Source organism: Canis lupus, chromosome 2 (assembly GCF_003254725.2).
Source record: "Canis lupus dingo isolate Sandy chromosome 2, ASM325472v2, whole genome shotgun sequence".
In the NCBI taxonomy this organism is placed as follows: Eukaryota; Metazoa; Chordata; class Mammalia; order Carnivora; family Canidae; genus Canis; species Canis lupus.
In genome coordinates, this window is record NC_064244.1 from 29,011,041 (window position 1) to 29,036,617 (window position 25,577).

At 35.8% G+C, this 25,577-nt stretch overlaps 1 protein-coding gene across 1 annotated transcript in view; it reads right to left on the minus strand.

Annotated features, from left to right (window-relative positions):
- NET1 (neuroepithelial cell transforming 1) overlaps positions 1-25,577 on the minus strand; it is a 62,380-nt gene that overhangs the window by 28,057 nt on the left and 8,746 nt on the right. The window contains exons 2-3 of the mRNA XM_025445180.3: positions 14,257-14,323; positions 10,115-10,174 (exon numbers count right to left, since the gene is read on the minus strand). Coding sequence (XP_025300965.1) covers positions 10,115-10,174; positions 14,257-14,323 — 127 coding nt within the window. The remainder of the gene's footprint in view (positions 1-10,114; positions 10,175-14,256; positions 14,324-25,577) is intronic.

A 25,577-nucleotide genomic window follows, 5' to 3' on the forward strand; every position in this document is an offset into this window, starting at 1 on the left:
AAAGTATAACCCTTTAATATACTATTTAATCAGAAAGTGAAATCCCTAAATCTGAACATTCTGAAAAAGAATGAACTATTTATATATATATATAATCATTTCCTTTGAAGAGTTCTGGTTTGTTTTTTGTTCATGACTATCAGAGCTAAAAAACTTTAGCCATAAAAATATGACTCAGTATTACTCATCCTGGTATTATTTGTAAAAAGTCACTTTGGACTCTTTACTATCAGAAGAAAAGGGCAAGGTTATGGTTGCTAACAACACAGCTGAGAAACACCTTTGAAAAACAAATACTTTGTTCCTTTTAAAATGAATAATTTTATATGTAATATAATGGTGAGGCAACCTGATAAAACAGAGTGCTAAAATTTAGAGACAAATTTGATTAAGCAACCACAACTTCGCAACAAAATAGCCAAAGATCCCCTACATGACAAATTCTTAACATCAGTATTACATTCCTAATGTAAGATATCCAAAATCAAAACATGTAACAATGCTCATATTACATGTTTACCTAAGTCCAAAGTCTTATTGGATTCATTTAACCTATATTATCTGTTCATTCATTAAATATTTACTGAGCACCTATTATGTGTCAGGCCATGGGGCTAGGTGACTGAAGTAGAGGTAAATGAAGCAATGGCTGGAAGCAGCAGTCCTCAAAAGACCATACAAAGTGATTAGTATATTACATAATCACTGTTGTATTTAGATGAAAGGCCACGCAAAACCAAAACAGGGCTGGGAGAGTTGGCAGTGTATCTGTTTCACGGTGTGTTTTGGGGGAGAAGGACAACCTTAAGAATGTCACATTCTAACTTAATGGTTTTCTAACCCTGGCTATACTTAAGAATCACCACAACAACTTTAACAACAAAAACAAAACCCAAGGGACACCTGGGTGGCTCAGCGGTTGAATGCTTGCCTTTGGCTCAGGGCGTGATCCCGGATTCCCAGGTTCAAGTCCCACATCAGGCTCCTTGCATGCAGCCTGCTTCTCCCTCTGCCTGTATCTCTGCCTCTCTCTCTCTCCGTGTCTCTCATGAATAAATAAATAAAAATCTTAAAAGAAACCAACAACCAGATGTTCCTAGGTCCCAAGGGCACCCATCCTTATTCCGCCATCTCCTCACATTTACACAGTCCGGGATAGGACCTAGCCATACATTTCCTCCTCTAAAAACTCTCAGGTGACTCTGACCTGCAGTCAGAGTTGAGTTGTTATTTTCAAGCTATAAATATAGCTTAATGCTACTGTGATCATCAGAACTTCAATGCTGACCTCCTTCCTCCTCATGAAATCCTAATTTGTTCCTTCTCTATTCAATTTTCCCTACCTAGAGGGCTAATGGGAAAAGTAACCAGCCCAGGTTCGTGGGGGTGGGATACAGCAGAGGTGTAAGACTCTGGGAAGGGTTCCTGGATATAATGCCTGAGTGGGGATAGGGAGGCATTCTTCAGGCAAAGAAAATAAGGATGTAGAAGGGAAAGGAAACAGGGAGTATGATAAGAAGAGAGATTTTGAAGAGATGCTGCAGGAAGCTCATACAATGGGGATTACCTGTTAAGTAATATCTGGGTTTTATCTTTAAAGCAATGAGTAGCTACTGAAACAATTTAAGCAAGGTACCGAACAGACCAAAGAGGAGCAAAGAGGAGCACCTGGGTGGCTCAGTTGGTCAGGCTTCCCGACTCCTGTTTTCAGCTCCGGTCATGAGAATGAGCACATGTTGGGCTCCACCCTGGGCATGGAGGAGTCCTCTTGAGATTCTCTCTGATTCTCTCTCCCTTCCTCTGCCCCTCCCCAACTTGCATGCACGCGCATGCTCACTTTCTAGCTCGCTCTCTCTTAAAAAAACAAAAAACAAAACAAAAAAAACAGACCCAAGAAAATCAATACAGCATCATAAAGAGGCTATAGGCAGGGAGGCCAGTTACAAGGCTGTATCTCTAGAAGCAACTGGATAAAGGGTCTGAAAATCAGGACTGTGATCTAGCTTAGAGATTCAGATTAGGGAGTCATCAATTACAGACAGCTGAATCTGGCGAGTGAATGAACTCTCCAAAGAAAGATAATTAAGTAAGAAGAAAAAAATTGATGAAGATGAAACATTAGGAATGCTTTTTTCATTTCCACAGCCATCAGTCTCATTCCAGGCTTCCAGACTCTGTACCAGGCCCTCACTAACCAGTACTTTCTACAGAGATGGAAGGACTGTAACCACAGAAAATCAGTTCAAGAATCCAGAATGTCCTTTCTGCTCATTTTCATAGATTGATAAACTCTTCAGCCTCCAAACTGAGTGGCCAATTAGGCCTCTGTACTACTTCATTTCTTAGTTCTTCCTCATATATTTGACTCTTTCCAAATAATATGTTTATTATTCCTTACACTTAACTCATTTTAATTCTTGACATGCTCCAATCCAATGACTATCTCCATTGTACACGCCCCCAACTGGGGTGTCTGGTTTTTCTCCAATCCAATGATAATCTCCATTGTAGACGCCCCCAACTGGGGTGTCTGGTTTTTCCCAGTTCATATTCACTTTCATAAAAACTCAACTCCAAATCAAAACCTCCCCAAATCTTCTATTTCTCCCTCCAATTCCTCTTTTTAAGAACACTATCATACTTCTGTAATCTATGCAGGCATGATTTTGTCCTGGTTGGAAACTAAGTATAGGACCTGGAACACTATGGGTGCTCCATAAAATATTTGTGGAATCAAAAAAAAAAAAAAAAAAAAAAAGAAAGAAAGAAAAGAAAAAAGAAAGAATTTAGAGCTGACCCTAGTGAAGTTTTGAGTATACAAAGATGATATTCAATAAATTATTATTTCAAATTCATTCTTTTCTTATCACAGTTGTATATGATTACTTAGGTTTAGAAGAAATGGAGATTATATCATGGCATGCAAGTGAGTCTGGTTAATGTCACCAAATTTTTATAAGGATTTCTTTCTTGAAGATAACTCCACAATTTGAAGAAGCTAGTAACAGTACATGCAAATGTATAATCATTGCCCCAAACTTGATAAATTTTCAAAGACAATAAAAAGCTTATCTTTTGGCTAGTTGATGAATATTGGTATCAGTTCATAACATATGACCCTAAGAATTATAGCAATTTAAATAATTCCTGTAAATTCAATGTCAATAATATGTGATCAAATTATATTAGGTTCAGAAGAACGCTAAATTTGCCTTTCACCATTGGGAATAAGATACAGAAGGCATAATTCTGGCTTAAGGTGGTGGCAGAGACATAGTTTTACAATTTTTCCAAATCCTTCAGAACAAGGACAGCTAGGCCAAAACCCAAAGGTTATTATGAATAGATATGTAACAAGGTACATATCTCCATTAACTCCAAAATACAAGTTAATATGGATAAACTACCAACAACTAACTATAAGATTTATATGGTATCAGAAGAGAAAGCAGAGAAAAATAAAATATCTGCCAGGTCTGAGTAGAGAGGAATCCTGAAACCATGACAGCTACTGGCTGCAGCTTCAGAGAGCACAGTAATTGAAACCGGGAAGGGTTTTATCTCCTCAAGTGTAGCAGTAAAGGGTTCAAGGCTGGAACACATGAGCTTAGAAACTTTCAAAGCTCCCTTCCGGGACAAAGCCCTACACTGTGGCGCAAGTTCTGGGAATAGATTCAAGTCAAGAGGAATAGAAGTGACAGATACACAGGAAAGAGTTCTGAATAAAGTTGAGGAGGGAAACAGGTCCTGGAGAGCTCAAAGTCTATCTATATCTACCATTTGTTAAAGTCAACAGAAGAGGAAGCTTTAGAGTCATGAAGCTAGAAAAGCTCTACTGACGCACTCCTCCTTTCTAAGGCCATTTTCCTGTGGTAATGACCAATAGAAAAGAATCACAGTCACATCTCTATGAAATTTTCATGAAGAAAAAAGGTATAAGGGAAAAAATAATATCCCGACAAAAAAGAAAAGCCTGGTAGAAAAACATGCTCATAAAAAACTGTAATATTCCAATATTAGCTATTAAAGAGTATAAATCAGAATTAGAAAAGTGGTAATATTAACAATTAGCAATAGAGGAAAATCAAAACTTGAAATCAGACATAAAGGGTGTCCCCACGTCCTCTCAGTGGATGATTTCATCTTCTAGGATGTGCATCTTCTCTGACTCACTGTTATTGATCAGGTTTTGTGACTCTGTAACGGCAAATATTAAACTGCAGAAAGCTGAAAACAGTGCAAATACATTTTGCAGGTAGAGCTACAGATGAGGACATTAATCTGTTTTCCATCTAATTCAGCAATCTTATTCCATCATTCTTTCTTTTATTAAAAAATATTTTAATTAGTTTAGAGAGAGACAGAGAGCATGAGTGGAGGGGCAGAGGGAGAAAGAGAAGCAAACTCCAGGCTGAGCGCAGAGCCCCTCGTGGGGCTCCATCCCAGGGCCCTGAGATCACAACTCCAGCCAGAAGAAGTCAGACACCCAACAGACTGAGCCACCCAGGCCCCCCTTCACCATTCTTTCCTTCTTTCAGTAATTAGAATACTTCAGTGTTTCCTATAGTCGTTTGATTAGCTTTACCATTCTGTTGGTTCACTCATTATTATGTTAATTAAGTCTTTGACAGGTCTTCACTCTTTAAAGTTAAAAAAAAAAAAAAAAGGCAGCTAGAGCAACTAACCTAGCAAAACAGGAAACTCAATCTACAACAAAATGAAGACACAGTATTTCCCCCCAAACCTTTTCTTGGCCAGGCAGTGACAAATAGGACAGCTAGGAGACCTACAGGGTTATCAAAGGGAAGGCAACTGGGCTTCTCTGAGAGCACTGAGGACAGGGAACCCCTCACGAGCATGCTAGTCTGCGGACAGTAGTCTAACCTGGGAAGGACCCCAAGATCAAATTCTTGGGCTGAGCAAAGATCCTGCAGTGCTATAAAGGTTAAGCAGTCTGCGGCACTTAAACTCTTGAAGATAACACTACTTTGAAAAAAATACTAGGAGTAGATCCAAATTGAGTGGAACAGAGCAACAGAAGCAAAGAAAGAAAAAAAAAAAAAGCCCAGATAAAAAAGAGCAGAAAAGAAAAAGATCTCAGAAAGCCTGAGGCTGTACTGTTAAAAACCACTTTGTGCAGACAACAGAAGAGGGAGCTCTGGAGCAATGAAGGTGAAGACAGGGTAAAAGGGCTCACTCCTCTCACCTTTAAGACAGGAAAACTTATTCCACTTCAAAAAAAAAAAAAAAGAGCAACAGAAAAGAATCATGAATCCTATTTATTTATTTAAGATTTTATTTATTTATTCATGAGAGACAGAGAGAGAGAGAGAGAGATAGAGAGAGAGAGGCAGAGACACAGGCAGAAGGAGAAGCAAGTTTCCTATGGGGAGCCTGATGCAGGACTCAATCCCAGGACCCTAGGATCACTTCCTGAGCCGAAGGCAGACACTCAACTGCTGAGCCACTCAGGCGTCCCCATGAATCCCTTTTAAAAGTATTATAAAGATGCAGAAAATGTGAAGTAGAATAATATCTCTATAACATAAATTAAAAAAATTATAGAAGCTATGGAAGAACACAAAACTCAGAAATTAGATGGGCAGAGAAAGCAAGATTTGTAATGAGGTGACAGACTCAAAAACAATTAAAAATAGAAGAAAAATTATTTCAGAATAAAGAAAATCTATCTACTGCATTAAGAGAAAAAGAAGACAAAAGGGAAGACAAATTTAAAGACAGCCTGGGTGGTTCAGTCAGCAAAGCATCTGACTCTTGATCTCAGCTCAGGTCATGGTCATGAGGAGTTCAAGCCCCGCATGTTGCTCTCCATGATGGGCATGGAGCCTACTAAAAATAATAAAAATAAAAATAAAAAAGATATGAGCAGATAAAAAATATTTTTAGTGATAAATATAAAAGAAAAAAAATCCAATCCAAGTATAAAAGGCAGGGAGAGGACAGAAAACAATGGAATAGAAAAAAATGACAAAAACTATGAGGAAAAAAATGTTCCTAAAATAAAAGATGACTCAAAAATATGTATTTATAGTAACTTTTCAACAGTAGCATTTTATGCAGAAATTAATGGAGTAAAATATTTAATTATCAAGGAAAGAAAATGTGAGCCATGGATTTCATCCATTCAAACCCTTCAAGTACAGTGACTGCAAATCAACCAACATGAACATTCGGTAACTCACATAATACTGTCCTCATTAACAAACAAGTCCTCTGAATTTTACTCAAGTCTAGAGGAGGGGTCAGCAAACTCTCTATAAAAGGCCAAATAGTAAATATTTCAGTCTCTATAGGTCAGATGGTCTCTGTCACTGCTACTCAACCTCTGCCACTGTAGTGTTTTTAAAAGCAGCCGTTAACAATACATGTCAGTCAATGAGCAGATCAGAAATGGTTTGTGGGCTACAGTTTGCTGACCCCTTTGCTAGGGAATGAATTTCAGAAAACCAAAAACCTAGAACTGGTACTCAACATTCAATATACACTTACCTGTGAAACTAAAGCCTAGATAATGGTTACCAGGGTACACAGCAGTCTGCAATGGCTAAATGCTCTGATCTTATGGACACAATTAAACTGTTCAAGAAATGGAAAATGGTGATGTTCATAAAAAGTAAAATAAGCACTTAATACTTTAAATGTATTAATTTAGAATGAAGAGATATTACTTTAGTTTGTTAACAGAGGAGGAGAGGAGGGAGAAGAGGTGTTAGTTGATTAAAATAATGCTCATAGGAATGAACCAACTTACAAAGGCTAAAAAGAGCAAACTGAAGCAAAAAAAAATAACCAAGAGAACAAAAACATGAACATTCCTAAATATGGAAAGACATTACAAAGCAATAAACACACAAGCAAAACAAACAAGGAAAGAATAAAATAGAGCACATAATGAAGGACAGCGTGCTACTGTGTAGCCAATAAAGTGGGATATACAAATATACATGCAACTGCTTCTATTTTTAAAAAGTGAAAGAATAAAGCATAAAATAAAAAAAAAAAAAGAAAAAAAGGATTCTGTATGGAAGAAAGAAGTAGGGTAGAAGGGCCAGGAATAGAAACAAGAATACTGTGGAACTTAACTTTGAAATTCCATACAATTAAAAAAAAAAAAAAAAAAAAAAAAGAAATTCCATACAATTTTGTCACATGATTATAAGAAAAAATAATTAAAAAGTAGTAGTTCTTAAAAATTGAAAATAAAAAGGAACAAGTGAGTTGTTGTTGTAATTACACATAGAAAAGCACTAGTTCAGGGGCGCCTGGGTGCCACAGTTGGTTAAGCATCCAACTCTTGGTTTCAGCTCAGGTCATGATCTTGGGGTCCTGAGATTGAGCCAACCCCACCCCTCCCCATCATGCTCAGCAAGGAGGCAAGGAGTCTGCTTGAGATTCTCTCTCTCTCCTCTGCCCCTCCCCTGTTCCTACTTGCAAGTGCTATCTTAACAAAAAAAATACTAGTTCAATAATTGAAAAACATAGTAAGCTGTAATACTCACTACAACTTATATGTAAAAAACAAAAAAAATCTGAAAAATGAAACATGTTTTCAGTAATTGTCTCATTTATAGTAATACAGTAGTGATTTGCAGTAATGTAGACTGTCGTCTTTGAACTGTGAGTAAATCAAATCAGTAATTATGTCAGTATCTCCAAGACCTAGATTTTTGGTGTGGCCGAGAAATCCAGATAGTAATATTGATGAGACTGAGTAAGAAACATTGTAGCCTCAAATCTGAAATATAAGTATAAACTTATAATTTATCTGAAAAAGTGATATATATTTCCTAGCTTTGTCCATTAAAAGGCACAGAAAAAGGATCAATACAGCAGCAGGGAGTGTTCTTAAAGTACAGGTTTAAGCCTCTACCATTTCCTAAGGAAACCAGGATTTTTATAAATGACGGAGTCCAGGTATGGAGCAGAAACAACAAAATGTACAAGTGGGCATGGAATAACTGGTCATCCTTGAAGAAAGGGAGGCCACTGAGCCTCTAGGTATAAGGGGGGGGGGGTCAATGTCAAAGGATATAGGAAATCAATGCATTGCATTCCTTAAATTTACATTATATTAAATGTCAATTATACCTTAAAACTAGGGGAAAAAAGGACCTAGGAGCAAGCCATCCTGAAGCAGCGTCCAGTGGCCAAAGATAGGGTAATCTAAACATTGTAAGAGTAATAACCAGAATGGATCAGAACACCACAAATGTGCTAATATCTGCAAGTTCATAATTATATTAAAAAGAAAAAAATTAACTATTTTCAGAGAATTGTAATGAATAAAACTCATCACTTTTGAAAACCATAAAAGGAATCAAATCAAGCACCTGTCCTACCTTTAGTATAAGTAAGTACGTCATAGTAACCAAATGGTTGATGAAGGGAGTTCTATTTATTTATTTTTTTAAAGATTTTATTTACTTATTAGAGAGAGAGCAGGAAGTGGGGGGTGTGGGGCAGAGGGAGAACAGAGGGAAAAGCAGACTCCTTGCTGAGTAGGGAGCCCAATGTGGGTCTAGATCCCAGGACCCTGAGACTATGACATGAGCTGAAGGCAGACGTGTAACTGACTGAGCCATCTAGGTGCCCCAAGGGCAGTTTTCTTTTTACAGAAATATAATAAAGATGACTGATAAAGGCACTTTCACCATTTTGCAACCCTCAATGAACAAATAAATCTAGGCAATGATAATTAATTTTGACAACATCACAAAAAGACATGATGTACCTCCCAAGGAATTAGAGAGCCCAAACCATCTCTAGCTCTATCAGTTGATCAAGAATAAAGGGAAGAGAGGACAGAAGAAATGATACCATGGAGACACAACCATGAACATGCAGACTGTAAAAGGCTCTACACACGATTTCTTTTTCAACAACAAATCCTAAAAAAACCCAAAAAGCTAGAGAGAGAATCTGTGGATTAAAAGACACTGAAGAGACAACGTTTGGACTTTTATATGAATTCCAATTCAAACAGACAAAATGAACAAAACCAAAACAAAAAAGGTGTAAGACAAATCAAGGGAAGTATGAACACTTAATCTGACGATAAAGATAAAATGATACAACTTAAAGGATTTTCTTCAAAATAATACAGGGGAGAGGAGGCAGGTTGATAGTTAAAATGAGAATGATCCAAATTGCAGAAGTTGGGATAAACCAAAGGAGGATTGTCTTTATGCAGAAGTTGGGATCAACCAGAGGATTGTCTTTAAGTAGATTTGACCATGGATTTTATTGTGGTGAATGATAAATACTGTCCTATTTCTGTATGTGATCTGATTTGAAGCATACCTAAAAATATTCAGAGCTGCCATTTTATCCTTTTTTCTCTTTGTAAGATTTTTAAGTGTAATTAAAATTGTTTTGCAAAAAGCCTAACACTTAAAACACAGAGTTCTTCCATAAACATATTATGTACATACACATGCCCCATCCCACCCCCCTCTGGCTAGCTGGATTTGGTAAAATGTTGATGGACAGACCTATAAAAATTTGCCATCATTTCACACGATGCCAGACATTTTTTAACTCACTTAACAAATGTATAACTTTTACATAACGATCTTTAAAAAAAGGTTCCTTAAAACCAAGATGGTTCTATAAAGTTGGCCAACTGACGAAAATGGTCTAAGAAATTCCAGAGACACTAGGTTTTGGGACTTAACAATTTTACATAGTATTCACTTAAAAATCCAGATTTCGATAGTCCTAAAGGTAGCCAAGGGCTAGAGCACAGTAGCAGCTGCCTCTTGCAGGAGGGCATGTTTCTCTTTTCCACCACAGCCCTTCCTTCCTCAAGGCATATACAGTAGGCCTGACCTCTTTACACATTTGAATGTGAGAGCACTAGCTAAAGCCTACATGGTTCTTAAGGAAGGCTCTCACCTCATTCTTTTTTTTTTTTGTTTTCTCACCTCATTCTTAAGAACAACAGGAAAAAGAAAATACCTATAAGAGCCAGCATTATTCAGTTTTGCACTTACAATTTTTTAAAAATTAGCATTCATTATTATTATAGCTACAAAAAATAAAACACTATCTGCATTTTTAAAGTGCTTTTCTTTGACAGAGAAGGAAGGCTTACCTTTAGATCAAGGCTGTTAAGGCTCACAACATCATCATCCTTTGCTCTCCGCTTTCTTTTCTATGTGGAAAAAAAAAGATTTCATTCTTATATAGAAGGAATGCATGTTGCTTCATTAAACAAGGACTCCATAAAACCAGAAAAATCACTATAAAAAAAGTGAAGCTGTACTTAAAATTTTTTTAAAAGAGGTTATTTCTGAGGGATGCTCATAAATTATCTCTAGTATATTTACTACTTAGTCTCCCTGAGTGAATCATCTCATGCTACACCCTATTAAAAAAAACCTTACGGAAAGTTTTTCTAGAACACAACTCTGAGAAAAAGTAAATTATGTTTTAAACATAAAGGCAACTTTTTTTTTTTTTTTTTTTTTTTTAAGGAACACATTATTTATCCTATGGAGGGGGGAAGGCCTTCACTAGGAAAAAAAAAAAATCCTTTTCTCGTGGCTCAAAGAAATTAAGACTTGTTGCCTGAAGCAGGATTTATTGGTTGGAAGACAACACACTCCTAGCTATCATTCTTCAGCCTCATTCAACTCTGCTGATGCCTGTAGTGGAGAAACTGTACAATCTTATTTCTGTCCTTTATCACTACTGAAGAAGAATCGTTAAGTAACATGTCATCCACTTACCCCTCAGAATAACTTTTCGGATTACCTGTGACACAGTCTAGCTCTTGTGAACTCTCAAAACTGACCAGCCAGGGTTCCCTTCCAGGACCTGACTCTATCCCAAGGAGAAACTGCTAGGAGTGGAGTCAAAATCGAGCAGGATAGGGACTATAGAGAAAAGGAAAGATGAAGTCCAGACGGAAGGGGGAGAACAGATGGAGCCTGGATCTCGCAGAAGTAAGGCATCATCAAAATGAGGAGAGGGAGCTCTGTGAAGTTAGCAAAGTTCTTTGTGAAGATCAAAGTTGATCTGAATCAAGCCTCTTTGCAAAGTTCAGAAAAACTAAATTCACATTAAAATGAACAGAAAATTCTCCAAGTCAAATCCTATACAAAGTAACTAAGGAAAAAACGGGAAAAAGGGAAGAGTAACATCCCTACAGGGAATGAAAGTACCTCAGAACAAAATGCTCAAAGAAGCAGGGCAAAGCTATGACATACTTTTCAAAATTTAGCTAAAAGACATTAAGAAAATTGTGTAAGATCTGAAAGAAAATATAAATCAGGATTGGAAAAAATGAAAAATGATGTGACAAGAAATCTTTATCGATCCTAAGTTCATATCCAGAAGATCTAGAAAAATATGAATAATATGATCCTAATTTAGAAAAACAAACTAAGCAAAGATCATGCATGTGTGTATTTTATTTGTAAAGCTGTGTGTGTGTGTGTAAATAATTATATGAGCAAAACATAAAGGACAGGTACAAGGGTTAGAGTGGAGGTTGGGGATGGAAGGATTGACGGAAGAGAGGAAAGGGGGAAAACTGTCAGAAAGAAGTGTACTGAGGGGAAAAGCTCATTTATGAGTGTACTTATGCATTTATATAAAATCATGTACATGTGTCTGCATATGTATAAAGACATTTAACATATTTTAAAACATTCTATTGTACTTTCTTTTAAGTATCTTAAGAATATTTTGCTTTTCCTATTTACACGTGCAGCCCATCTAGAACTTGTTTGTTGGTATATGGTATGAGCCACAGCTAACTAACTGTCCCACCGCTATTATCTCTGTTGCAAGCACTATTCCCCCTGATGCCTATGATGCCGTAAGTTCTCATATATATGTCAGTTTCTGGGTTCTCGATCTTATGGCATTGGCCTACTTACCTAGACTTTCATTCACACTGTGGTTCCATACTTAACTGTACCTGTGGGATAAGTCTAAACAGCTAATATAATAAGTCACATGTATCCCCGACTTGCACAATACTTTTACAGCTGTCGGGCCTTCACTTTTCTTCCTGAGCTGTAGAATTGAGATCTCTTATACTCTATCAGAACTGCATTGAATTTACAAATTAATACGGGGAGTACTGATATTTTCATGTTGCGTAACTCTCTTTCCATTTAATTTGGTGTCTATGTTCTTTATTAACGCTTTCCAATCTTTCCAATAAAAATCTCACAGATCTTCTCATAGATTTATTCTAGGTTTAAAAATTGTTATTTCAATAAAAGCTTTACAAGTTACATGTAATTGTTTATTGCCAGTATATATACATTTTATTGAATTCTTTTTATAAATTTTATAGTCTGTAATCTTGCTTGAACTCTTATTAGTTCTAACAGCTGCAATTAATATTCTCTTGGATATTCTATGTAGATAGTCATATTGTTCCTAAGTAATGGAATCCTACTGTCTCTTCCTTTCTAATTTGAATACCACTTGTTTTCCTGTCTAACTGTGTTGGTTAGAAGCACCAGTACTATACTGGATAGACATGGTGACAGTAGGCTTTTTAAAAAAAATTTAAGGGGATGTTTCTAACATATTATCATTACAAAACATGTTGCTTGTGGTAGGTCTCAGGCTAAGAAAGTTCAATTCTATTCCTAGTTTGCCAAGAATTTTCTCATGATTGGGCGCTGATTTTATTTTTAACCATTCTCACTTTTCCTTCTATTTTCTTGGGTTCATTCTGCTGTTTTCTCTAATTACTTGAGCTAGATGCTTACTTTTTGTTTTTTTCCTTTCTTAAACCATGTTTTTTCCTTATAAATCTCTTTTTTTACTTATAAAAAAAGTAAGCTAGATGCTTACTTTTGTTTTTTCCTTTCTTAAACCATGTTTTTTTCCTTATAAATCTCTCTCTTAGAACTCCTTAATCACATTCCAAACGTCGTAATACATGAACCATGAGACGTTTCTTTTGTCATGGGAGAACTCTACAAAAGTGTTTTTCCCAAGTGGGATGTACCCATCCCAGAGGAGATGTAAGATATCTTCCCTGGAGTGGAGGAGGAAAATGCAAGAACTTCTATTTTTATGTATTTACTAATCCTTAAGAATAAGCTTTACTAATATTCAATACACAGATGATGAGCTCATCATCATCTACATCATAAGGAAATATAACAGATTAAGAAATTGACCTCACACTGTGAAAATGTCATGGCTATTTGCAATAAAGACTTATGTCCACTATCATGAACTTCACCCTAAGTTGAGTACTGTGCTGTTAGTAGTTAATAATGGTGGTACATACATAAAAATTCCAAATAAATGTATCAGGCATACATGTTCAAAATATTTTTGCTGATAGGTTTACAAAATCAAGTTTGGAGATACTTCTCTACTAAAGTTTTTCTGTGTGAGTTTAGGCTTGTCAACTATTAAGGGAAAGAAACTAAGATGAAAAAAGTTTCAAAGAAAATAGAGAATTATATTAAAGTCAGGAGATTCTTGTTATGAATGCTTCACTGACCAATTAATATAAGTTACTGGTGTTAAGAGTACAGAAATCTCAAAGTCTCCAACAGAAATATAAATTAAACACAAAAGAAGAGAGTACAAATTAAATCTGTATTGCTGAACCCATTGGCACATGATTATGTAAAGCTTGGCAAACTAGAAACAGAATGATATGTGCTATTTCTTCCAAATAAGAAAATAAAGAATCATGTTCTATTTGTATATACACTATTTTTATGAGTATTTATAAGGTATGAGTTTTTAATTACAAAAAGAATCAATTGTCTGGTGTCATTTTGCAGTTAGATGCCTCCGTAAAGTCTCATTCTAAAAATAATGAGACTAGGATACAAGGATGATTAACAACACAAAATAATTCACTCATATATATCATCTGAAATCATTTTTATATTTTTCAAACAAGAAAAAAGCTGTTAGAGTATGAACACAAAAACAACTTCATGTTTCATAATATATTCTAATTTAAAAACTGGTAGTAATAAGAAAAAGGGTTGCATAGGGTTAAAAATAAAAAGATCTGGTACTTTTCAAAATACGTTTTATATTTAATTGAAATAAAAGTATTTTTTTAGCTTGTTAGCAGAAAAGAATTAAATTAGACTGCCAAGGATGGTGATAGGAAGTCTGTACCTTAAGATACTCAGAGAAGTACCGACAACTGAGTTGTACACCACATTGACTGAAAGACAATCTAGGAATTAATTCTATCAATGCCCGGACATAAAATACCCAGGAGCTACTCACCAAAGTGAAGTCCCAATGGGGGCCAGGTGTTAAAAATGTGAAGGAGCTACCTCTCCGAAGGGAATATCTGTTAAAAGAAAATTCAAGTAATAAATAAACTGAGAGTAACTTTTATAAAACAAAGCACTCTAGACATACTAAAAGCTCTTTTTCATAGGTTCAAAATGATTTTAAGTAGCCTTATTAGTCATTTCATTGTAGAAATGAGAGCATGCAAAAAAAAATAAAAATAAAAAAAATAAAAAAAACCCAAAAAAACCAGGGTATAGGGTTTAGTCATTTTTACGATCTTTAAAAAGGTGAAAGGGCCTTTATAAAATTAGTGGACATATCAAAAATAATTCACCAAACCAAGCAGGGTTACTTTAGGTACATATACATGGTTCAATAGCAAGAAATCTATATAGTATAGTATACTAATAGGTTAAATAAAAAGCAGTAAATGATGCAAAAAATATTTAATAAAAGTCATTATGTATGCCTAGTATTTTAAAAATAAAAGGATGTTCAATATAATAAAACCCAAACATATTTAATTTGCATTTCATGTTTAAATCTCTTGCATGTACTTTTTAAAAAAGTTATGGCTTAATTAACCAAATAAAGAATTTTAAAAACTGTATCTGAGACGAAGATCTCAAGATTAAAATTTGACTAGTTTTTGTTCATTACTATTAAGTGACAGACTTTTCTTCTGTGTTATTTTTCCATTCATGAAAATCCTTATAACCAAAACCTGTCTTCACCTTTATAAAATATAAACCTCTATGTTTATAAAACATGTAGAAAAAAACCACAAAATATAGATAGCACAAGAAATACGGTTTATAAATACTTACCATTAATCACTTTGGATGTAAGTAAATATAAATAGGTTTTCCCCTTGTATAGAAATAAATGAGAAAAGCAAAGGCTATATATTCAGAGCCTGCCAGACGCGGGGAGTCAGTCACCATCATTTGTGTTGAGGAAGACTCAAAGGAAGGCTGAAGAGTGGGAAAGCTTCATAGTGGAAAAAAGGGAAGGTTTCAAAAGTGTGCCCTGATTGGAGACTGTTGGCAATGGGAAGCTGAAGGTGAGACATCCTATGTGATTGGTGGTGGCGGCGGAAGGTGTATTTGGCTTGCTTTGATTGGTTCTAAGTTGGAAGCAAGGATAAAAATTAGGGAACCTGGCAGTTATGATCAAGTCCTGGCCACGTGGTTCAATTGTTAGAAAAGTTAGTGTTCCGCTTTCTGGATTGAAAGGCTATCCTCCATTTGTATATTCATTCCACCTCTCACCCTTGATCCTCATGGTCTTTATTCACTCTAAGTACAAAATACCACAGACGCTATTAAACCTACAAGACTTTACAAGCTTACATCAAATACAGGTAGTTTTTTAAGCTAAATATAAAGCAGCAGTCTGCTTACATGTTGACAAGGAACACAAGGGAAAATGGCTACACAGAGAAAGAGGATGTCAAAAGGCTTCACAGAATCCATTCTTAAACAATACTAAAGCTAAATCAAAGAGAAATAGTAATTAGCAAAGCATAGGAGAGCCAGGAAGGCTTTTCCGGCAAAGAGAACAGCACAAGTGGGAGTGAAATGAATTATATTCAGGAAACAGCAAGTAGTTCCTTATGTTTGAGTATCTAAAGAAATAAGGTAGGACTAGATAAAAGGCCTTACATAACAACCCTTAGAGAGTATGGACTTGATCTTGAATGGCGGCAGCAATAAGCCTTGGAACAAGAGGGATGAACTGGGAGGCAACAAGACTGGTCGGGAAGAAGCAAGAGGGTGAAGGCATAGCAACAAAGTTTAGTGAAGCATATTAGAAAGTGGGCTCAATGACAAAACTAGCAGATTTTTCCCTCTTTCTATGTCAGCCTCAGTTTCCAGCAAGTTTCCCGGCACAGAGAAATAGGGTTCCACTGATAATTAGATGCAGAAAGATCTTAAGATATTTAAGTAAGCATTTCCTAAATAATTATTTAAATTATTATTATGAAATATTAAAACAGTAAGCCTTTGTTACTATTTTAAAAAAAGATTTTTATTCATTTATTCATGAGACACACAGAGAGAGAGGCAGAGACCCAGGTAGAGGGAGAAGCAGGTTCCCTGTAGGGAGTCCGATGCGGAACTCGATCCCAGGACCCCAGGATCACGACCTGAGCCAAAGGCAGACACTCAACCACTGAACCCCTGGATGCCCCACCTTTATTACTATTAAAACTCATCCCACCCCCTTCCGTCCCCCCATCCCAGGCCTCCCCAGGGCCTCTTTAGCGGAGCAAGAGAACTTAAGGAACTGATTTTTCTTGCCACTGCAGAAAAAGTAACAATGAAGAAAATAGTATGATTTTTGATAAAACACTAGAGTGAGGTATTTAGGTTAAACCAACATGACATCTGAAAAGAATCAGAATTCATATGTCTAAACAATACATAGATATAATATTATAAACAACGCTAAAAGATAATAGGGAAAAACAGGACATTCATACCCCATGTATCCATGGATCATACTTTTTAAAAATACTTCTCTAGGTAAGTGCTGTTATATACTACATGGTTAATAACAGCATCAGTGGGGACTTGGTTGAGAAGCATTAATTATGATTTCTCATAAGATTATTTTTAATCCAATGCAAATATTCATTACAAAGTAGTAATTATAGTAGCACTTAAAATATTCAATAAATACATCCTTAAGATGAGTTTTAAGGAGAACACAAAACCAAAGTTACTCATTTCTTTAGTCCCTAGAATCAACCAAACTGACCTCAGAATGAATTTCATGTTTGAAAGCTGGAAAGAAAAATAGCTCTTAGGAATTTCAAATAGGTCAACAAACTGGAAAAATATTTCCAATCAGATGGCAAGATTCTTTCCAGTACAAGCTGTAATCAGTTTTATAGTAATGCTATTTTTTCCCAATTGAATAACAAGTACCTATTTATTCTGAATACCCATGGAAAAAAAGAACCCAATAAACAAATTGTGCCCAAAAATCATGTAAGACAGTGCCAACTTTTAAAAAATCTTGGAAAGACATACAGTTATCTTTCACAGGGGTCAGGCCCAAATGTAATAGCTATTTTAAATCCTTGTGGGAAAAAAAGTTTTTATTTCATAAAATGTTAAAATTGTAAGTGGCCTTTCTAAAAGATACTAAGCAGAGTTCATTTAAAGAGGTATTAAGGGCTGAAATAAGAAATGATGGTCCTTCATCTTTTCAATAATTTTTGTCCAATCCTCTTTTTAATATATTCAAACAATTACAACATTTCAGGCATAAAATAAACTAATAAGTGAAGGAACCAGCTTGTTGTAGTAAATCGTGTTTTCTATTAATTCATTGTGATTATTCCTTGGCCTAACATCCATACTTCTTTTCTTATCTTTTGGTGTGTTTTTAAACAATGTAAATTATTTTTACATTGAACTAGTTTTGGCCTACACAAAGCAAAACTACAATGGTAAAGATGATATTCAATAAGAGAAAAATCGTTAGTTCATTCTTAGATTATGATTTGTATTACTGCCCTCTTCTATCGTGGCAAATAAGTAAGAACTGAATTTGAATTATAAATAGCAGAAAGACAGCTCAATGAACATTTTCATAAAATGTACTAGACAACATAAGGGAGTTAATCTTCCAATTAAAAAGGAAAACCACAAAAATGTAAAGATACTGGCTTATAACAAGGTAGACATTTAGAAGTTTTTAACAAAGAACCACCAAAATGAGTTAGCAAAATAAATATTTTTAAAAAGCAAGGAAAATAGAAGGGCTAAAGATAGGAATATAACAGACTAGGTCATTGACATTTAGCAAGACGACTTGATGCATAGGGCACCCAAAATAAGACAGAGTATAATTGAAAATTGTGATGCCTCCAGATCTGTTACGGAGAATTAGTTCCTACATGGTAAAACAAGAAAAGAATACAATAGGGCTGAAATACAGCTGCTAGACAAAGGAAGCTGGTCCTACACACCAGCAGTGCAACTCAAATAAATGTCTTAGCCTAACTACAAACTACTATGCATAACTCATAAGCAGCTAAAATTTAAAATTTTACTCTGTAGATGCTAAGGTTACCATGAATGTAGAAAGAATGATGTAAACTATTCTCTGTAGTGAAAATTTGTTGGTATTTGGGGTGCTGAACTATTAAGGTTCTCCCATTTCTTCGTAAATCAGGCAAAAAACAATGACAAATATTACTGAAACAATTCATTTATTTGGGCCAAATATCTGATATAATGGACTGTTTTGACTACTTAGCATCTTTGCTATTAAGAAATTGTCTCTTCTTGGGGCACCTGGTGGCTCAGCAATTGAGCGTCTGCTTTTGGCTCAGGGTGTGATCCTGGGGTCCTGGGATCAAGTCCCACATCGGGCTCCCCACAGGGAAGCTGCTTTTCCCTCGCCTGTGTCTCTGCCTTTCTCTCTGTGTCTCTCATTTATAAATAAATATATAAATAAATAAAATCTTAAAGAAAAAAAAAAGAAATTGTCTCTTCTCCCACTTGGTAAAGGTTCCGCAAGAAAGTCATATAGACTAATATCTCTTACTCTATTAGGGCTTTCTCAACTTTGTTATCTGTGAGCCCCAAATAATAGATATATTTTGGAACATTTCTAGAACACATTTGAGCATCACGCATATATACAAAATGTAGAATATTCATTTCATATAATGGAATACTATTTAGCAATAAAAAGGAATGAAATATTCATGCAAGCCATAATTTGGATAAACTGCAAGATTATATATTATATGATTCCATTTATATAAGATGTAAAGAAATATAAATTTATACAAATGGAAAGCAGGTTGGTGGCTGCCTAGGCCTATGGGTGGAAGTGGGGGTTGACGGCACACAAACATGAGGTAATATCCGTGGTGATGAAATGTTCCATCAACGGATTGTGGTAATAGTTGCACAACTACATAAATTTACTAATATTCACTGAATCATACACTTACAATGGGTAAATGTTATGATGTGCAAATTGTATCTCAATAAAACTGTTAAAAAAGTAATCATTTGATTTGGGAGCAAATAGCCTTAGGAACTAATGAGGATATCCTTTTATTTTTAGCAACTATATAAACAGTAATGACAATGACAATCTCAAATTATCGAGGACTGGCTCAATTATTTGTTTATATGCCCTAATGTGGTTTAAAATACGTTTTGAGGGACACCTGGGTGGCTCAGCAGTTGAGCGTCTGCCTTTGGCCCAGGGCATGATTCCAGGATCCAGGATCGAGTCCCACATCCGGCTCCTTGCAGGGAGCCTGCTTCTCCCTCTGCCTATGTCTCTGCCTCTCTCTCTGTATCTCTCATGAGTAAATAAATAAAATCTTAAACAAAACAAAACAAAACAAAATAAAATAAAATACATTTTGAAAAATAGCCTATTCAAAAAGTGAAATTTCTTTAAATAAGGGAACAGAAATCCTTAGCTCTGAGTTTATATAACAGCTAGTCTGGCTAAAGACTACCTTTAACCCTTGATAGCATTCTGTATATTTATCACTTTCATTGGAAAAAAAATGTACAGAGTAAGTCCCATCACCACTGGTTAATCACTGGGATGGAATTATCTTTCTTTTTTAATTTTTTGATTTTATTTATTTGAGAGAGACGAAGAGCATTCGCATGCACATGCGAATGACATGCACATGACAGTTGGGGGAGGGAGAGGGACAAGCGAGCTCCCTGCTGAGCATGGAGCCTGATGTAGTGTTGGGGGAGGCATGCTGCTGGATTTCAGGATCCTGAGATCATGAATCAAGGGTCTATGGCTTAACTGAGTGAGGCACCCGGGCACCCCATGTATTATCTTTCTACCAATGGAGAACATTACTTCAAGTCTGTTAAAAGAAAAATGCTATAAAATCCTTAGAAGGATCAGTAGGGATTTATGCTCCTGCTATACAAGTGATATAGAATATTTGGTAGATTCTCCCAAGGCTCCAAACAGCAGAAATAGAATTATTTAAATGTTATTTATATCCAGTAATTGTAGTATTTGCATAGAAAAGCTCCTTAAATGTGGTTACATGACTGATGGTAATTGTTCCAATGGTTAATGCTACTAATACATCTCTTTAGAGACATATTGTGGAGGCATGGCAAACGGAACATTAAGAGTTAGGAAATACAGGACATTTTCTAGCATCGAGCTGTGAAATTTCAGAGCTTCACATTCTCATCCATAGAAGAAGTTGTGCTAAATTCTAAGGCCCTCTTGGTACTAAAATGGATGACTCAATGTTTCTTAGAGTTAATAACAGCAGCATCAAGAAATTTATGGAATGCCTGTTATGTCCCAGGCACTATTCTAAGCGTCTGGATGTTTACATGAGTTCTGTACATTGACTCATAACTCTTACAAGCAACTCTAAAAGTCGGGTTCTTATAAACAAAGTATAAATGAAGAAGGTGGCAGCACACATCAGTGAAACCTTAGTCAAGGCCTCAAAGTCGGCAGTGGCAGCATCAGGATTCACATCTAGTCAGTTTGCATCTCGCATTACACTGCTAAATATCCTACACCACCTCTACAAAAGCTGACAACAGAGCTAACTGCTAATATTCTTGATAAATGTTAAGTAAGTGATAGTTCTAGTGTTTCCTGCAAAAATTACAAATTATAATACCTAATATTTATGGAGCATTTGCTCTGTCTAGGTACTGTCCTAATGCTTTACATGAATTATGTCACATGATTTTCAAAACCTAACGAGGCAGAGATACTATGAAATAAGATTTAAAGAGGCTAAGTCCTCAAGAGCCAGAGTTTGAACCCAGGAAACCTGACCGTAAAGCCTAAACTCTTTAAACACTAGTATTTTATTTGGGTTATGGGTGTCAGTCTAAAAGAATGTACATTACCAGAGAAAATAATTAGGTGAATCAAAGCTAGGGCCCGAACAGAGTCAGCATCAGGGAAATGAGACCAGGAAAGCAGGCCTTCCTCTGAGCTCTGAATTATATGGCAGGGCCTCCTACCCAGTGGACTGACCCTTTCCTCCTACCCAGGACAAGGTCCGTGGACAAGACCCTTTCCTCCTACCCAGGACAAAAAGAGAGGGACATAAGGGGAGAAAGGATTTGAGAGGCCTGCCATAGAACCTACACAGAAGCTTACACTCCACTGGATTCTAGCTGTTTCTACCTTCCTCCCCATTAATTTCTCCCCTGTTAGAGCCTATAGCAGTCACTACACATATGACATGTTCCCCCCACAATCAGTATTTAGTGGAGGCAAACCAGCTTCATAACCCTTTATTTAACTTGGTACAGACTTAAAAACAGTAAGTCATCTATCTCTCCTAGGAGCTGTACATCCTAGCCATTTCTATTGCCCACTTCATTCTGACGTAGCGCATTTCTTGCTTCGCAGGCCAGGATTAATTATTAGCAATGGGTATAGCTGGAAATGAGCTCCAGACCTGTGGGTCAGGTTATTAGAGGGTGGGCATGCATGTGTATGTATGCATGTGCATGCACACATGCACAAATACGTGTGCGCGCACACACACACCATGTGCTGACTAGTTTCACTTTAAATTTCTGACCACAAATTTTTTTTTTTAAGATTTTATTTATTTATTCACGAGAAAAAGAGAGAGAGAGAGAGAGAGAGAGAGAGAGAGAGAGGCAGAGGCACAGGCGAGGGAGAAGCAGACTCCATACAGGGAGCCTGACATGGGACTCGATCCCAGGTCTCCAGGATCATGCCCTGGGCCGAAGGCGGCGCCAAACCACTAAGCCACCCAGGCTGCCCTGACCACAAATTTCAGGTAGGTCTTCACTCTGGCCTAGCAGTGAAATTACTGGTCATTTCCTCTCCTACTTTTGGAAATAACTATTTCAAACCTTTCTCTTACTCTTCCAATACTCCCTCCTCAACTGGCCCTCACTTTCAGCTTATGACTTTGCATCTTATAATATTATATCCCCCACATTTACGCTGTCCAATCTACCAACATATTCTAAACTTTTTCTTCTTTTTTTTGTTACAATGTGTAAGCCGTATTAGGAGACCAAACCCTCCACCTATACACTGGGTTGTATCTTCTCTTCTCTACTCTTTAGAGAAGCCAGAGACAAAACACATTAACTTCAAAAAACCCCAATAATCAGATATGAAAATAACTAGATGAAATGCAACAATTTAAAGATAAAAATTGCTAGAGGAAGATCCTTGATGAATAAGGGCACATAGTTTAACAAGGTTGTCTTGAAGAAAAGCAATTGTGTGATCAATGGATTTATGAACTGATTTAGCTGGTCATTTTCAGAGAACAATGTATTTACTTGAAGGAGCCACTAACAGATAAACTATCATTATTTGGACTTGACTACTTTGCAGGCATTTACTCTACAATGAAGTATTCCTGCCAATGATAAAAATCTGTGCTTTCAAATGAAAATTAGGATGTTTGAAAACTGTATCATGTGAGCATACCTCAACACTTAAAAGCTTTTCAAGTGAGATTGGTGATTATATAAATGTGATTTTTTGATAGCATGTAATAGTTTGTATCAACCTTTAGAAGATCTGCATAACTCAGTACACCAGTATTTTTTAAATGACAAATACATGTCACAAAATCATGGATAAGTAAAACATATCTATTAAAAAATTTAAAAGACAATGGATTTTAGTATAACAAAGAATGAAAAGTTCATGATACATTTCAGATTCCAAACTGTAGCCAAACCTTAAGAAACTACCACTTGTCAAGTTCTGGTATATTAATCCAAGAAGAATACCCATAATTGTCTGAAAAGACCATTAAAGGGCTCATGCACTTTGAACTAAAAATCTATGTCAGGGCATATTTTCTTTATATACTCAAGTATACTTCATTCTCTAATATACTTCATCTCTACATACTGCAGGAAGCAAAAGAATCCTGCTCTCTTTTATTAAGCTAGGTATTAGAGGGATCCCTGGGTGGCGCAGCGGTTTGGCGCCTGCCTTTGGCCCAGGGCGCGATCCTGGAGACCCGTGATCGAATCCCACATCGGGCTCCTGGTGCATGGAGCCTGCTTCTCCCTCTGCCTGTGTCTCTGCCTCTCTCTCTCTGTGTGACTATCATAAATAAATAAAAATTAAAAAAAATCATTAAAAAAAAAAAAAGTTAGGTATTAGAAATCAATGAAACTTATAAAAACTCCAGACCTCTCACTAATTTTTGGTTTTGAAAATCTTTGTTTTCAAAAATATGTTGTTTATGCAAATATAACGGGTCTGACTGCTAAAAAAATTAACAAATTAATCATTCTAAATAAATATAATAGACATCAACAAAAGCTCTTTGGTATCCTCAATAATTTTAAAGAGTATACAGAAGTCATGATACCACAAAAATGAGAACTGCTACCCTAGAAAAGACTTGTACAGGTAAAGAAAATGGACATCCAAATATACCTTATATGATATACCAAATAAACTCCATCTGAATTATGGAAAAAGACTTAAAACTATTGTAGTAATATTTCACTGTAAAAAAGTATCATAATGTATTTAATTTCCTTCCAGTTTTTTCTAGCCTTTTTATTACTATAAAAATGTGTTGTGATATACTTGATTATACATACACCCACATATACTTGTACAGTTACTTTCTTAAGATAAATTACTTTATATATAGTGTTCAGTTTAAATATATGTGCTCTTAGGGGCATCTGGGTGGCTCAGGTCGTGATCCTAGGGTCCTGGGATTGAGCCCCCCATCAGGCTCCCCACAGGGAGCCTGCTTCTCCCTCTATGTCTCTGCCTCTCTGTGTCTCTCATGAATAAATAAATAAAATCCATATCAAAAAATATATATGTACTCTTAAAATTTTGTTTCATCTGCCAAATTTCTTCTACAACATACATGTAATGGGAGTACCAGAGAGAAAGGAGCAGAAAAAATATTTGAAGAAATAATGCCTGAAGACTCAAATTTACTGAAAAACAAAAACATATACATCCAGAAAGCTAAGTGAAGTCCAAGGAAGATAAATTCAAAGAGATCCACAGATATATCACAGTAAAAATGGTCAAACATTGGAGAGAATCTTAAAAGGAGCAAGAGAAAAATGACTTGCTAATTACAAAGTAATCCCAACATGTTTAAGGGCTGACCTATAAGCAGAAACAATGAAAGCCAAACGCAGTGGGATGTCATATTCAAAGTGCTCAAGGAAAAAGACTATTGACAAAGAATGCTATATCCAGCAAATCTATCTTGCACATATGAAAGTGAACTAAAGACATTATCAGATAAACAAAAACTGAGAAAATTTGTTATTTGTAGACCTGTCCCACATACAGAATTATTCAGACTAAAAGCAATGAGCCTATAGGAATCTACCCAAAAAAAAAAAGAGCATCAATTAAATCAGTTTAAAAGAGAAAAAAAAATCCATAAAGAAATTAAAATGCCATAAATTAGAAATTTTATGCAAAAGAAAGCAGTAAAGGGCAAACAGAGAAACAAAAGTCACATAGAAAACAAAATAAAATAGCAGGCATAAATCAAATTTTATCAATAGTTAATATTACAAATGAGGGAGTAAATCACCCAATCAAAAGAGATTGTTAACCTGGATTTAAAAAAAAGAATCATAATCCAACTATATATCATCAACCCTTGAACAATGTGGAGTTAGGAGGACATTGTGACCCCCCCACCCCCTGGACAATGTGGTCAAAAATCCACATTTAACTTTTCATTCGTGCAAAACTTAATTACTAATACCCTCTGCTGTTGACCATAACCCCTGACAATAACATAAATAGTAGATTTGCACTTATTTTGTATATGTATTATACACAATACATTTTTACTATAAAGCAAGCTTGAGAAAACGTTATTAAGAAAATCATAAGGAAAAGAAGATATATTTACAGCACTGTCAAAAATCCACATATAAGTGGGCCCATGTAGCTCAAACCCACATTGTTCAAGAGTCAACTGTACCATCTATAGAAGATATATCTTAGCTTCAAAGATACAAATAGCTTGAAAGTAAGAGAGAAGACATCATACAAACAGCAAACCACAAGAAAGCTAGACTGTTATTTAATATCAGACAAAATAGATTTTAAAACAAAAAACAGTAACCAGAGATAAGGGGGCCATTTTATAATGATAAAAGGTTCAATGCATCAGGGAAGAATAACAACTACAAATGTATGTATCTAATAACAAAATACAGGAAGCAAAAACTGACAGAAATGACGGGAAAAACAGTTCAACAATAATACCTTCAACACCTCATCTTCAATAATGGTACAGTAGTAAC